The sequence below is a fragment of the Natator depressus genome, chromosome 8 (assembly GCF_965152275.1).
Source record: "Natator depressus isolate rNatDep1 chromosome 8, rNatDep2.hap1, whole genome shotgun sequence".
NCBI lineage: Eukaryota > Metazoa > Chordata > Testudines > Cheloniidae > Natator > Natator depressus.
Genome location: NC_134241.1, coordinates 83,625,440 through 83,637,884, shown reverse-complemented (window position 1 = coordinate 83,637,884; position 12,445 = coordinate 83,625,440). Strand labels below are relative to the sequence as shown.

General features: G+C 43.0%; 1 protein-coding gene across 5 annotated transcripts in view; it reads right to left on the bottom strand.

Moving 5' to 3' along the window:
* Positions 1-12,445, bottom strand: part of SLC44A5 (solute carrier family 44 member 5) — a 181,215-nt gene that overhangs the window by 20,549 nt on the left and 148,221 nt on the right. For all 5 annotated transcript variants that reach the window (XM_074961517.1, XM_074961514.1, XM_074961516.1 and 2 more), the window contains 6 exons: positions 10,740-10,839; positions 7,421-7,513; positions 3,640-3,727; positions 1,832-2,094; positions 863-957; positions 309-412 (listed from right to left, as the gene is read on the bottom strand). In XM_074961517.1, coding sequence (XP_074817618.1) covers positions 309-412; positions 863-957; positions 1,832-2,094; positions 3,640-3,727; positions 7,421-7,513; positions 10,740-10,839 — 743 coding nt within the window. The remainder of the gene's footprint in view (positions 1-308; positions 413-862; positions 958-1,831; positions 2,095-3,639; positions 3,728-7,420; positions 7,514-10,739; positions 10,840-12,445) is intronic.

Below are 12,445 nucleotides of genomic sequence, written 5' to 3'. Positions count from 1 at the left end.
CAGGTCTCCAGGGCTATTTTTAGCAGTGTAGTGCCCTGCTGCCTCCCTGCTGCTCAAGACTTTCCCTACTGCAGTGAAAGGCTCCAGCAACAGGGAAAGGCTCTGGCATCGGGGAGCTGCCAGAGCCCTTCACTGCCCTATGAAGATATACACAACAGTATGGAAACAGCCTACTTGTCACTGCAGCATGTAGCTACATGTACCCTACATATCCCCGCCACGGGTGTGCAGTGTAGGCTTATCTCTAAGATACTGATTGTAGTGCCCCAGGCATGACGCTGGAACATGCTGAGAGAGAAAATACGCACCATGATGTAGGCATTTCTGTTTATGAACTTTATGAATTTTTCCAAACACCAAAAACAGCATTTGAGGCAGCAGAGCAGAAATCTTGTACAGGAGTTCTGTGTACCTGCGGAAAAGGAGGGAGAGCAGAACATGCAGACACATGATGAGTTCTCTTTAAAATATGAGAGGGCTGCGCACAATGGCTGGATCCACAGAGATAGGTCAGTAATTGAAATATTGCCAGCTCTCCCTCAGGATAGAATCCTGTCCCATCACTGGAGCAAGGAGTTGCAATTTTCTCCTCCCTTCCAGAGTGAGTCTCGCCCACTAGCCCTACATTATATTACATACATCTCCTCCATGAATTCTTATATTAAACTTTCAAGGACAAACACTCAGCTGGGGTAAATCAGCATAGATTCATTGACTTCAAATGGCACTACAGTGATTTATACCAGCCCAAGATTTGCCTCTTAGATGTTTTATAGCTGAAGAACCATTCTGGAAAAGGAAGGAAAACAAGATGAATATTAATAATTAACTTAATATTCTACAGCAAGTTCAGAAATCTCACCTTTCAGCTTGTGATCCAGGTACTCCAAGATTATTCTAATCAGCTGGACTATTGCAAGAATTAATGATCCAAATGCTAGTGAACCTGTGTGATATCTAATACAAAACAAAGCAGTATTATACCATGTTACAGGAGACAACAGCAATACGTAACTGAACTGACCTTGGCAAATATCACAATAAACTATCTTATGGACTGTGAAATCTGCAAACAATCTTTTGAAAAAGATTAACAACAATGCAAAATTTGCTAAGAACTTGGATGCTGATGAAAGATTGTGAAATGTTGTCTCTACTAAATGCTTCTGAATAACGCTGGTGTTAGCTGAACAATTTGCCCTGCTAGATACAACATGAATAAGAGATACTATAATTACAAAAGGCCTATAAATTGTGTTGTAGTAAAAATGTTTATATCCATAATGTGGTTTCCTTTGCTAATTTTAACTAAAGATCATTACTGATATAATGTAAATGTACAAATTTAAATATTGGGTTTACATTTAAACTGTACAGTGCTTTTAATAATTACACAATAGGTCAATATGCTCCTGATTTTCAATAAAGTAAAAAGCCAAGATCCATGCACAAAAATGTGTACATCCACACATCGCTACTGTGTTCGCAGCGAGATCATTTGTATTTTTTAGGTGTCCAACAGCCATAGAGGGTTATTATAACAGATTTGCATACGCAGGTGCAGTAATTGCTTGTATAAGTTAGGCATGCAATTTCTCAGAGCTTCTACTCTTTTGGAATTCAGGCACTTAATGAATTTGGATCTGATCCTCACACCACTGAAGTCAAAAGCAAAATGCAGGTCTGTAATGATGACTGATCCCTTAATGACTAAGCTTTTCTACATAATTGTTTTCCTTTGATAATCTAAGCGTAATGAAATTGTTTCCTTATGAGTTATGAGCAGTGCTAGGAAACACAAAGAGATTAAACTCCAGATTCTTATCCTTACCGTATTGCTCGTCCAAATGAAGAAAAGAGTGGGCATGGTGGAATATCAGCAGGTTTTCTAAAGGCCCAGTAATAAGAGGCAAAGGCACCAGCAAGGGTACACTGACCCAGTGCAATTGCAAAGTTTACCAGCCACAGAAAGACAAAAGCATTGGAGAGTTGAAAGATGAAGATGTATTTGTGATAGAAGCTTTCTCCCCCATAGAAAGCAAAAGTGCACTGAGCACCAACACATAATTTGGTCACATTGGTTGTGTTAAAAGTCTGTTTAGAAAGAAAAAACAAACAAAAATAACCATAAGCAATGAACAGGATGTGTCAGGACAATTTCTGAAATTAAATGGCTGAGGACAAAAATCTCATATATTCTGCTAGATGTTTCACTAACTCATTCAATCCTGAGCCACAAGTGGAAGTCTAACTACACTGTAAATGTTTTTTAATTCATTTAAATAATTCAAAACTAAAGCCCTACTTAATTTGTGATATTATGGATGTTGTGAATCCTGCAATATTAGGCTTTCACCACAATTTTGTTAGCAGCCCAGGGCTGACAGCAGGAGCTCCAGCTGTCAGCCGCCCAGGGCCGACAGTGAAAGCCCTGGCTGTCAGTCACTGACCGCAGAGCACTGCTGTCAGCCCCATGCATTAATGACTGTCATATAGTTGCAGCAAAATGTCTGGTTATCAAAAAAATTAGCAACATAATACTTAACATAATACTTGAGTGTTTATATTGTTCCAGCAAAATTTTTTTAAACAAATAGGTCTTCTCTGGCTTTTCCAAATTACCACAATTAATAAAGGTCCATTATTACTTTTCCACGATTTTCCATGTCTTGTCCACAACTCAGCTGCAATTATTTGACAATCGTCCCATGATTCAAGTAGGGCCTTATTAAAAACCCAATACTAAAAAAGACTTGGATATATGTTTAACTTAATGCTCTGTGATTAGTCAATGGGCCGCTCACTATGCACAAATGTAAGCACGTACACAAATCTTTGCATGACTGGGGCTTAACGATTCTTTCTCCTTTGATTACAGACATCAGCAGAGTGCTGTAGTGTTTGGGAGGCATGCATTTCATGGGAATGCTATTACTTAAAACAAGCTGTTTCCACTGGCATTTAAAATATCTGGAAACACTTCTACGGATGTTAGGCTTCATAAACATTTTTTGTGTTTGAAGAACTCCCAAAATAAAGTTAGAGCCCAACGTGACCTAACTGCTCCCAATAAATGCCAAAAGATTTGATAAGCATTTTGTAAATTTTCTTAACTTATCCTCATTGCTATGATAGTCAGTATTGTCTAGTAGCAAGAGCATGTGACTGCAAACTGAGAGATGTGGTACCCAGTTGGGTTTCTGCCGTTAACTTGCTCAGCAGATTGGACAAGTCCCTAAGGCCCAAATTTTGAAAACTGGCCACTGATTGTGGATGCCTTTTGGTATCTCTCAAACTGAGCATCCAAAAATTGAAGCACCAAAAATGAGTGGACACTTCTGAAAATTTAAGCCTTTACCTCTGTGTCTCAGTTTCCCCACCTGTAGAACAGGGCTACTAATACTTATCCTCCTCGCACGGGTGTTGTGAGGATTAATTACCTGGTGTTTGTAAAGTGCTTTGAACATGCACAGTGCTACCTAGTGCTAAGAATTATGTGACCTAACACAAAGAATGAGTGGAATACAACTATGCATGGTCTTTAAACAAGCATTGCACATATACTGAATATCAATAAATTAATATAATTAGCACGCCCCCTCCTTTTCCCCTCCATAGACAGTTATTAGTTATGCTTACCTCTGGGTCACAGGTCAGGTTTGCATACTTGCACAGCGTTTGATTAGCCATTACTTTATACACAGGTTCCCCTGATGTAGACAGGAAACTGAGTGAATTTTATTAAGGAGGAACTCTCAGAATCATAGATCGCTAAGTTCCATTGTACATGAAACAATATAATAGGGGACCACTAACCCTGAAACCTGTGTGGGCTGAAGAGAGATTCAGGTTTAGAGCACCACCTCTTCCCCTATGCATGTGGCCAGCATATAAGCAGAAGGGCGAACAAGTAACACCTACATTTTCCTCAAAGCTAGAGAACTGTGGAAAACCCTGCCCTGAAGCCTGCACACCCCTGACCAGACTCAGGGAAGGAGCTACCTCCACATTACTCTTAGTCCCCTCTGCACACATCGCTATGGCAGCATGGACTAGTCGGTGACCCTACTGCCAGCGGCTCTTGGCCAGCTCCCATGCTCGGTGACTGCTGCAGTGGGGAACAGAGGATGAGTTAATACTGCTCAGAACAGAAACAACAGACTCTTCTTCACCCAGTGAAACTTTTAAGGCTTCCTGACTCCTCCCTCTGCTGCTTGGCAAACCTCTGTGTAGCAGGCAGTTTTTACGGAGAAGCTGGTGGCAGTTATGCAGGATGAGGCGCAAAACAGGCTGTGCAGCTGCCAGTGAAAAACATGGCAAAGTGCAAGGGAGCAAATAAGAGCTCCCAAATTAACTAAGAAACAATGAAAGCAGGACTAATGAACGTGAAGTCTGGTGCAGGCCATACGCTCTATGGGTGAATAAACCCTGAGCAGTGGGCTCACCCAAAGCCCTATGTACCATTTAAGACTTAAGGACTTAAATGCAGCTTAAATAGTGCACAGGGCCTTGTCTGAGCCCACTGGGGGGGAATTCCACCCTGAGACTGTTTTTTAAATAAAATATAATGTCCTGCTTGTACACCATAACCCAGTGTACAATAGGGAAGAATCCTTTATTAGTGAGGAGATGGACTAGGTGACCTAACAGCTCACTCTAACGTCTATGATTCTCTGAATGTGTTATAATACAGTCTCAGCCAGCATGATCATAGAATCATAGAATATCAGGGTTGGAAGGGACCTCAGGAGGTCATCTAGTCCAACCCCCTGCTCAAAGCAGGACCAATCCCCAATTAAATCATCCCAGCCAGGGCTTTGTCAAGCCTGACCTTAAAAACTTCTAAGGAAGGAGATTCTACCACCTCCCTAGGTAACGCATTCCAGTGTTTCACCACCCTCCTAGTGAAAAAGTTTTTCCTAATATCCAACCTAAACCTCCCCCACTGCAACTTGAGACCATTACTCCTTGTCCTGTCATCTTCTACCACTGAGAATAGTCTAGAACCATCCTCTTTGGAACCACCTCTCAGGTAGTTGAAAGCAGCTATCAAATCCCCCCTCATTCTTCTCTTCTGCAGACTAAACAATCCCAGTTCCCTCAGCCTCTCCTCATAAGTCATGTGTTCCAGACCCCTAATCATTTTTGTTGCCCTTCGCTGGACTCTCTCCAATTTATCCACATCCTTCTTGTAGTGTGGGGCCCAAAACTGGACACAGTACTCCAGATGAGGCCTCACCAATGTCGAATAGAGGGGAACGATCACGTCCCTCGATCTGCTTGCTATGCCCCTACTTATACATCCCAAAATGCCATTGGCCTTCTTGGCAACAAGGGCACACTGCTGACTCATATCCAGCTTCTCGTCCACTGTCACCCCTAGGTCCTTTTCCGCAGAACTGCTGCCTAGCCATTCGGTCCCTAGTCTGTAGCTGTGCATTGGGTTCTTCCGTCCTAAGTGCAGGACCCTGCACTTATCCTTATTGAACCTCATCAGGTTTCTTTTTGCCCAATCCTCCAATTTGTCTAGGTCCCTCTGTATCCTATCTCTGCCCTCCAACGTATCTACCACTCCTCCCAGTTTAGTATCATCCGCAAATTTGCTAAGAGTGCAATCCACACCATCCTCCAGATCATTTATGAAGATATTGAACAAAACCGGCCCCAGGACCGACCCCTGGGGCACTCCACTTGACACCGGCTGCCAACTAGTCATGGAGCCATTGATCACTACCCGTTGAGCCCAACAATCTAGCCAACTTTCTACCCACCTTATAGTACATTCATCCAGCCCATACTTCTTTAACTTGCTGACAAGAATACTGTGGGAGACAGTGTCAAAAGCTTTGCTAAAGTCAAGAAACAATACATCCACTGCTTTCCCTTCATCCACAGAATCAGTAATCTCATCATAGAGGCGATTAGATTAGTCAGGCATGACCTTCCCTTGGTGAATCCATGCTGACTGTTCCTGATCACTTTACTCTCGTGTAAGTGCTTCAGGATTGATTCCTTGAGGACCTGCTCCATGATTTTTCCGGGGACTGAGGTGAGGCTGACCGGCCTGTAGTTCCCAGGATCCTCCTTCTTCCCTTTTTTAAAGATTGGCACTACATTAGCCTTTTTCCAGTCATCTGGGACTTCCCCCGTTCGCCACGAGTTTTCAAAGATAATGGCCAATGGCTCTGCAATCACATCCGCCAATTCCTTTAGCACTCTCGGATGCAACTCGTCCGGCCCCATGGACTTGTGCACGTCCAGCTTTTCTAAATAGTCCCTAACCACCTCTTTCTCCACAGAGGGCTGGCCATCTACTCCCCATGTTGCGATGCCCAGGGCAGCAGTCTGGGAGCTGTCCTTGTTAGTGAAGACAGAGGCAAAAAAAGCATTGAGCACATTAGCTTTTTCCACATCCTCTGTCACTAGGTTGCCTCCCTCATTCAGTAAGGGGCCCACACTTTCCTTGACTTTCTTCTTGTTGCCAACATACCTGAAGAAACCCTTCTTGTTACTCTTGACATCTCTTGCTAGCTGCAGCTCCAGGTGCGATTTGGCCCTCCTGATTTCATTCCTACATGCCCGAGCAATATTTTTATACTCTTCCCTGGTCATATGTCCAACCTTCCACTTCTTGTAAGCTTCTTTTTTATGTTTAAGATCCGCTATGATTTCACCATTAAGCCAAGCTGGTCGCCTGCCATATTTACTATTCTTTCGACTCATCGGGATGGTTTGTCCCTGTAACCTCAACAGGGATTCCTTGAAATACAGCCAGCTCTCCTCGACTCCTTTCCCCTTCATGTTAGTCCCCCAAGGGATCTAATGATCTGATGGAACAGAACAGCTCAATGAGACAGGAGCATCATACAGCACCTCATGCACCCACTTGATAAGATATGAGAGGGAGAGAAATACAACACATCCAGGTGCAGGACATTTGCCACCGTATTGTCCACTGGATCTACAAACGCACTAACACACCTGTGTGTAAACATCACTGCCATCCCCAGTTCTGCCTCTCACCAGCCACTTTGGGAGAAGCAATGCAGAAGAAAAGTGCATTTATTTATTCCTTGTGTAAACAGTCAGGCACATAGGGTGGGTGTGAAGTATGTCTCCAGGTGATGATGTCTGTGAGAAATACAATCTGTTGGTGTTAGTCTTCTTCAGAGAGTCTCCTAAGAAAGTACAAAGGGATTTCAATACTGCAAAGTGTGGGTTTCCACGGTGGCTTCATCCCACATCTGCTATCAAGAGAAGAGCCTTAGCGGAAACAGTTATGTAAGGATTTTGCCTCTACCTCCAATGTACTGCTCATTGAGAGTGAAGGCCGATGTGAGCATTTACACAGTTATTTGGCGAGCTGTTCAGATATTACCGAGATAATGAGGTACAAATACTTAGACATATAGAAGGATACACAGCTGTCACTGCCCAATAGGAAATGCAGATTGCAATGAGAACGAAGGTGATAATGGGGTAGAATAATGTGGACATTATGTAGCCAATAGCCCTACAAAGGAAACAAAATAGAGTTGAAATCTAGAACGATAACAAAACAAAAATCACTTTTTATTAGCCCTTTAGTATTAACCCCTTGACTTCTCTCTTCACGGATACTGGTGGTGTGACCTAGTGCTAGGATCCCAGAGCACTGCCAGTACCATCTCCTTACTGCCTCGCTTCTGTCACCTTCTCATTTTGTCTCTTCTCCTCTCCCTCCTTCATCTGACTGCCTTTCTCAAATCTCTGCAATATTCTGTTCCCAGTCTCCTTCTTTCCGCTGATTTTGCCCTCCCTGGTCCTACCCCTGCTACCTTCCTTCAAACCCGGGTCATAAACCCATTCTGCTCCCACATTCCCACAGCTGCTGTCTGCCTCAGACACTACCGCTCCCACCGCCTGTCTTCTCCATGTCCCCAAACTACTCAACTCCTAGACCCGCTCTTTCCCTTTGCCCCTGCATATCCCAGAACTCCCCTATACATCCTTCCTCCTGCCTTCCTTCCTAGTGTTCACAGATCCAGTCAGCTCCGGGACCTTCTGCTCTACTGAGCACTGCATGCTCTAGACCCTTGACATTCTACTTCTCTCTTGAGTCACAGTCCATTTTGCTACTTCACCATTGTAATGTATTTATTAGTTGAGCAGGGTGTGCACGCTTTAGTAGCTGACAAACCAGGCACTAGTCCCAGTGAGTAAAAGGTGTGGTCAGAGTGTGGACACTGGTAACTAGGAACTTGAGTGTTCTAATCCCTGCTCTGACAATGATTCCCTCTGTGGCATTAAATACATTACTTAAGCCATCAGTGCCTCTCTAGAAAATGACTGCACTTATCTCACAGGGGAATAATGAGTTCTTAGATACTGCGGTGACAGGATAGGAAATAATTGTACAGGCAGCTCACTGCATGTTGTCTAAAGCATGTGGATTGATTACATGGCTCTCCCATTTTCCTTTACATTCCCCCAATCCACCTCATCCCATTCCTTTTGAACCTCTCCTTCCAGCAGTCCCCTGACGTGCTCCTCTGACCATTCCACTCTCCCTTCTCCCTCTGCTTTTCCTTCCCCCAATTCCCATTGTGCTTCTCCCCTGACTTGTTCACTCCTGCTGCCAGCTGCCTTCCAGGAGCCAGTTCCCAGAAAGTAAATGAAAGACAAATTTACTCCACTCCTGCTGTTAAACAAGATGACCGTGGGGATAAATTAACCTGTCTTGTGTGACAACAAGGTCAATGGCAACATTCTAGTAGTGTTTTCTTATTGCCAAATCATACCTGGATCTACAGGCACAATAAGTGCATTATGAGTCATACAGATATGCATTATTTTATGCTATTTAAGAAATAATCACAAATCAGTAGTTTTCAGCAGTTAATGAGAGGCTTGTTAGTTAACAGTGAAGCCACAGACAGTTTACTCTAACAAACTGCTTGTTAACTATGTTATCAATGGATTCCAAACAGCTGATTACTATTATAAATTTTAATTTTACTGAAAGAACAGTTGAACTGTACTGAAAAAAATAATTTGATTCCCAGTCATTAGCAACTTATTTTCCATCATCCTGAATACAGGGCATGGTCTGTTAGGTGTACAGTAATTACTTACAGTGTTTCACCTCATGCGTTAAACATGAGTGTAAAAGTATTGCCCTCAAGTGACCTTTCAGTGTAGCTAAAAAACTAGAGGATGTTATTACCTCCCAGCGGGAAGTTTATGAAATTTCTGAAGTGTTTCTGTCTGTCACATTTTTGAATAAAAGTGTCTTAGTGTGTAAAATGTTTCTGAATTATAATGTACAGGATCCAAAGGATAGAGTGTAGTGCTGCCAAAACTGACTGCTATTTCCTGCATACACAGCTGTAGAATGGGAAATAAGTACGTTAATTATGGAACTTTAGCTTTTCCTAATTCCACAAAAGACTCCCTAAGTCCTGATACTACAGGCACTGGGATGCCAAGGAATGTAAAAGAAAAATCACGGAAGGGAAGTGGTCACAATTCATATTCATATTCGGCACTGCTCTGATGAATTTGGTAGCACTGTGACTACCAACCATCTACTAGCTCTCTATACTAAATTCTGTTCTTGTGTAGCTCACCACTTGACCCAAAAATCTGTCCTCATTTACACTGGCTCTACTCCATCAAAGTCAATTGGGTTGCATTGGTGCAACAGAGAGAATTTGATGCACTGTGTTTAATAGAAGGACCAAGTAAATGCAGGAAAGTTATAAATTGCAACCTGGAAACTGCCTGTGAGATTGTTAAAAGGAAGAAGTGTTAACTACTCTATTACTGCACATCATAATATCAGTGGCACTAATTCATCTGAGCAATAACTGAAATCAATAAGTATAACACATCTGGATCTGAAGGCAAAATTTGACCCTTGTTAGTTACTTTTTTCACCATATAAAAGTCAGCTAAGTTGCAGGGTGGATCTAAGCCTTCCGAATGGATTATATCAAGCTCCCCACCACACACACCCCACTCTAAAAAATACGGTTAAACCCCTCACAGTAACCATCCCAATGTTTCAAGGAGATATTTAAAAGATATTTACTCTCAAATGGTACTTTCTCTGCATAATCAAATTTTCAGAAGATTTTCGAGTTTGGGATTTTCAAAAGTGCCTCAATCAACAGGACTGGGCTCCTAAGTCACTGCGACACTTTTGAAAATCCTACTGCTAGCTGCCAATGAGACTTGACCCTATATACAATGGATGCCGAGGTCTTGATCCTGCAAGCTCTTGTCTGGTGCACACAAGGTTTTTATGCTCCCTTTGCAAATATGAAAGGAAGCTCCATGTTGGCACAAGCAAGATTCAACACTAGATGTAGTCCTCTGTGCTGAATGAACATATCTTTGAAGACCTTTGTACGTCTGATACCTTAAAATGTGAAGAGGTGGGGGCAGAGAATAGGTGTGTCTGAGGATATAAGGACTTGCGTGTACTCCCTCAGCATGCAAATTATGTGCCTAGTTACACATTCTCCTATGAGCCCCTCCTACTGCTACTAGGCAGGAGTAACCTAGCAGCCGTAAAGCCACGCTCTCATTCATGCAGGATCAGCCAGCCCTGCACTTCCTGGATTGTTTAGCACTTTTCCCCTTGTGCTTTTATCCACCGTATTCTGCCCCAGGCAGTGCAGGATCAAGTCCCAACAGAATACAACAAGGAGGGTATTACAATTTTTTTAAAAAATCAATAAATCAGAGAAACATACCTACTCCCTTCCTGCAAGAGTGCAATAGCAATCCGGATCCGATTCCTCAGGAAGATCAGCATCAGTATGATGAAGACTTCCACAATACAAAGTATTATCACTGCAAGCAAGAAAATTAAACTAACCAAAAATCAAACCAACATGCTGCCTTTCTACACTGGTGGTTTCCCACTTGTACTTTACAATCCTAGTCATGAATGCCAAGAAACCCTATGTTAGAACATGCTTGCTCTCTCTCTGACTGCAAAGGCTAACTTTCAATCCCCATTTAATACATTCTTGGGAAATCCCACAGAAGTTGCTAGCCTTGACAGATGACATTAGTGTTTGTAATTTCAAAGGAAAGTGGAGCATTGCAATGTCAGACAGTTCACAGATATAATCATCTATTTAAAAACATATGTCTGTAGCACTTAGCATAAAATATCATTTATCCTTAATGTACTCCATTAAAGTAAACTTCGGCTATTCAGAAACAAGCATTTTTCAATGCTTATTCTATATTGCTGCTAATTTGTAGTCTCTAGACATAGGAAAAAGAATAAAACATAGATGGACATTCAGCCTTTTAATTAAGAGAGCTTGATTCTGATCTCCCTTACACTGGTGTCATGTAGAAGTAATTCCATTAAAGTCAACGGCCCAGTTTTATACAGGGCAAGCCAAGCATCTCAGTGAGGTACAAGGAGGGAATAGGGACACATGGTACAACACTAATATTCTCTATGGGCATTACTTTAAAGAGATTCACCTCAGCAACATGTGGTGAGTGGCCCCCATTAGCTCACTGACCCAGACATGCAGGTAAACAGAGACACAGCACGTAGGTTTTATGCAGCAGACTGCAGCTTTGTTAAATCAGCTTAACAATGGGGTCAATGGTACCGCAAGCCCTAGCAGGCAAAGCAAGGATCCAATGTGGGAGGACATAGCATTATGCCAAAGCCACAAAACCTGGAGTCAGGGAGGTAAGGGAGACAGTGCCTAAATCACCCCTGGTATCCAGACAGTTAATGAGATCCCCTATCATCCCTCTGGCTCAAGGACATGAGAGCAGAGATGGGAAATGCCTCAGTCTACACTAGACCTAAGAGACCACCCCTACCCCAGCAAGACAAAACTTTGGCCAGCAGATGCCAGAGTCCTGTGCTTATGTTTAGCCCAGGAGATACCCCACGCTTGACACTGACCACAAAGCTACAACACCATAAATGCTGTGCCCACCAAACCAGGCTTCCCGTATGCTGTGAGGAAGTTAAAAAAAAAAATCTTTCTTGGATCAGCCAATTTTGTCCAGAGGAAAAATTATTTCCCATGAGGGCTGATCTGCCTAGGCCCACAGCATGCAGGAAACCCAGTTCTGCTACCCTCAGGCCCCAATAACTCCCAAAGGGAGGGTGTTGCTTGGGCACTTGCCAATGGGGGTGGAGTACAGCTGACCAATCATGGTCAGCCACCTCTCCTAAACTGGCCAGTCATGCAGACAATGGCCCACTCGGCCCTCATCTACCACTTCACCCCTTCCTCCCTTTAAACTGCACGTGGTACCCATACAGAAGGAATGATACATGGATGGATGGGGAAAGGCAAATCCCCTCTCCCCTGCAACCTGGCCAGAACCCCAGCGAGTGTCTTGCTCTCTGCTAATCAAGTCAAACCCTTCTCCCTCACCACGACCAATAAGACAAAAGGGGACATCATAACAA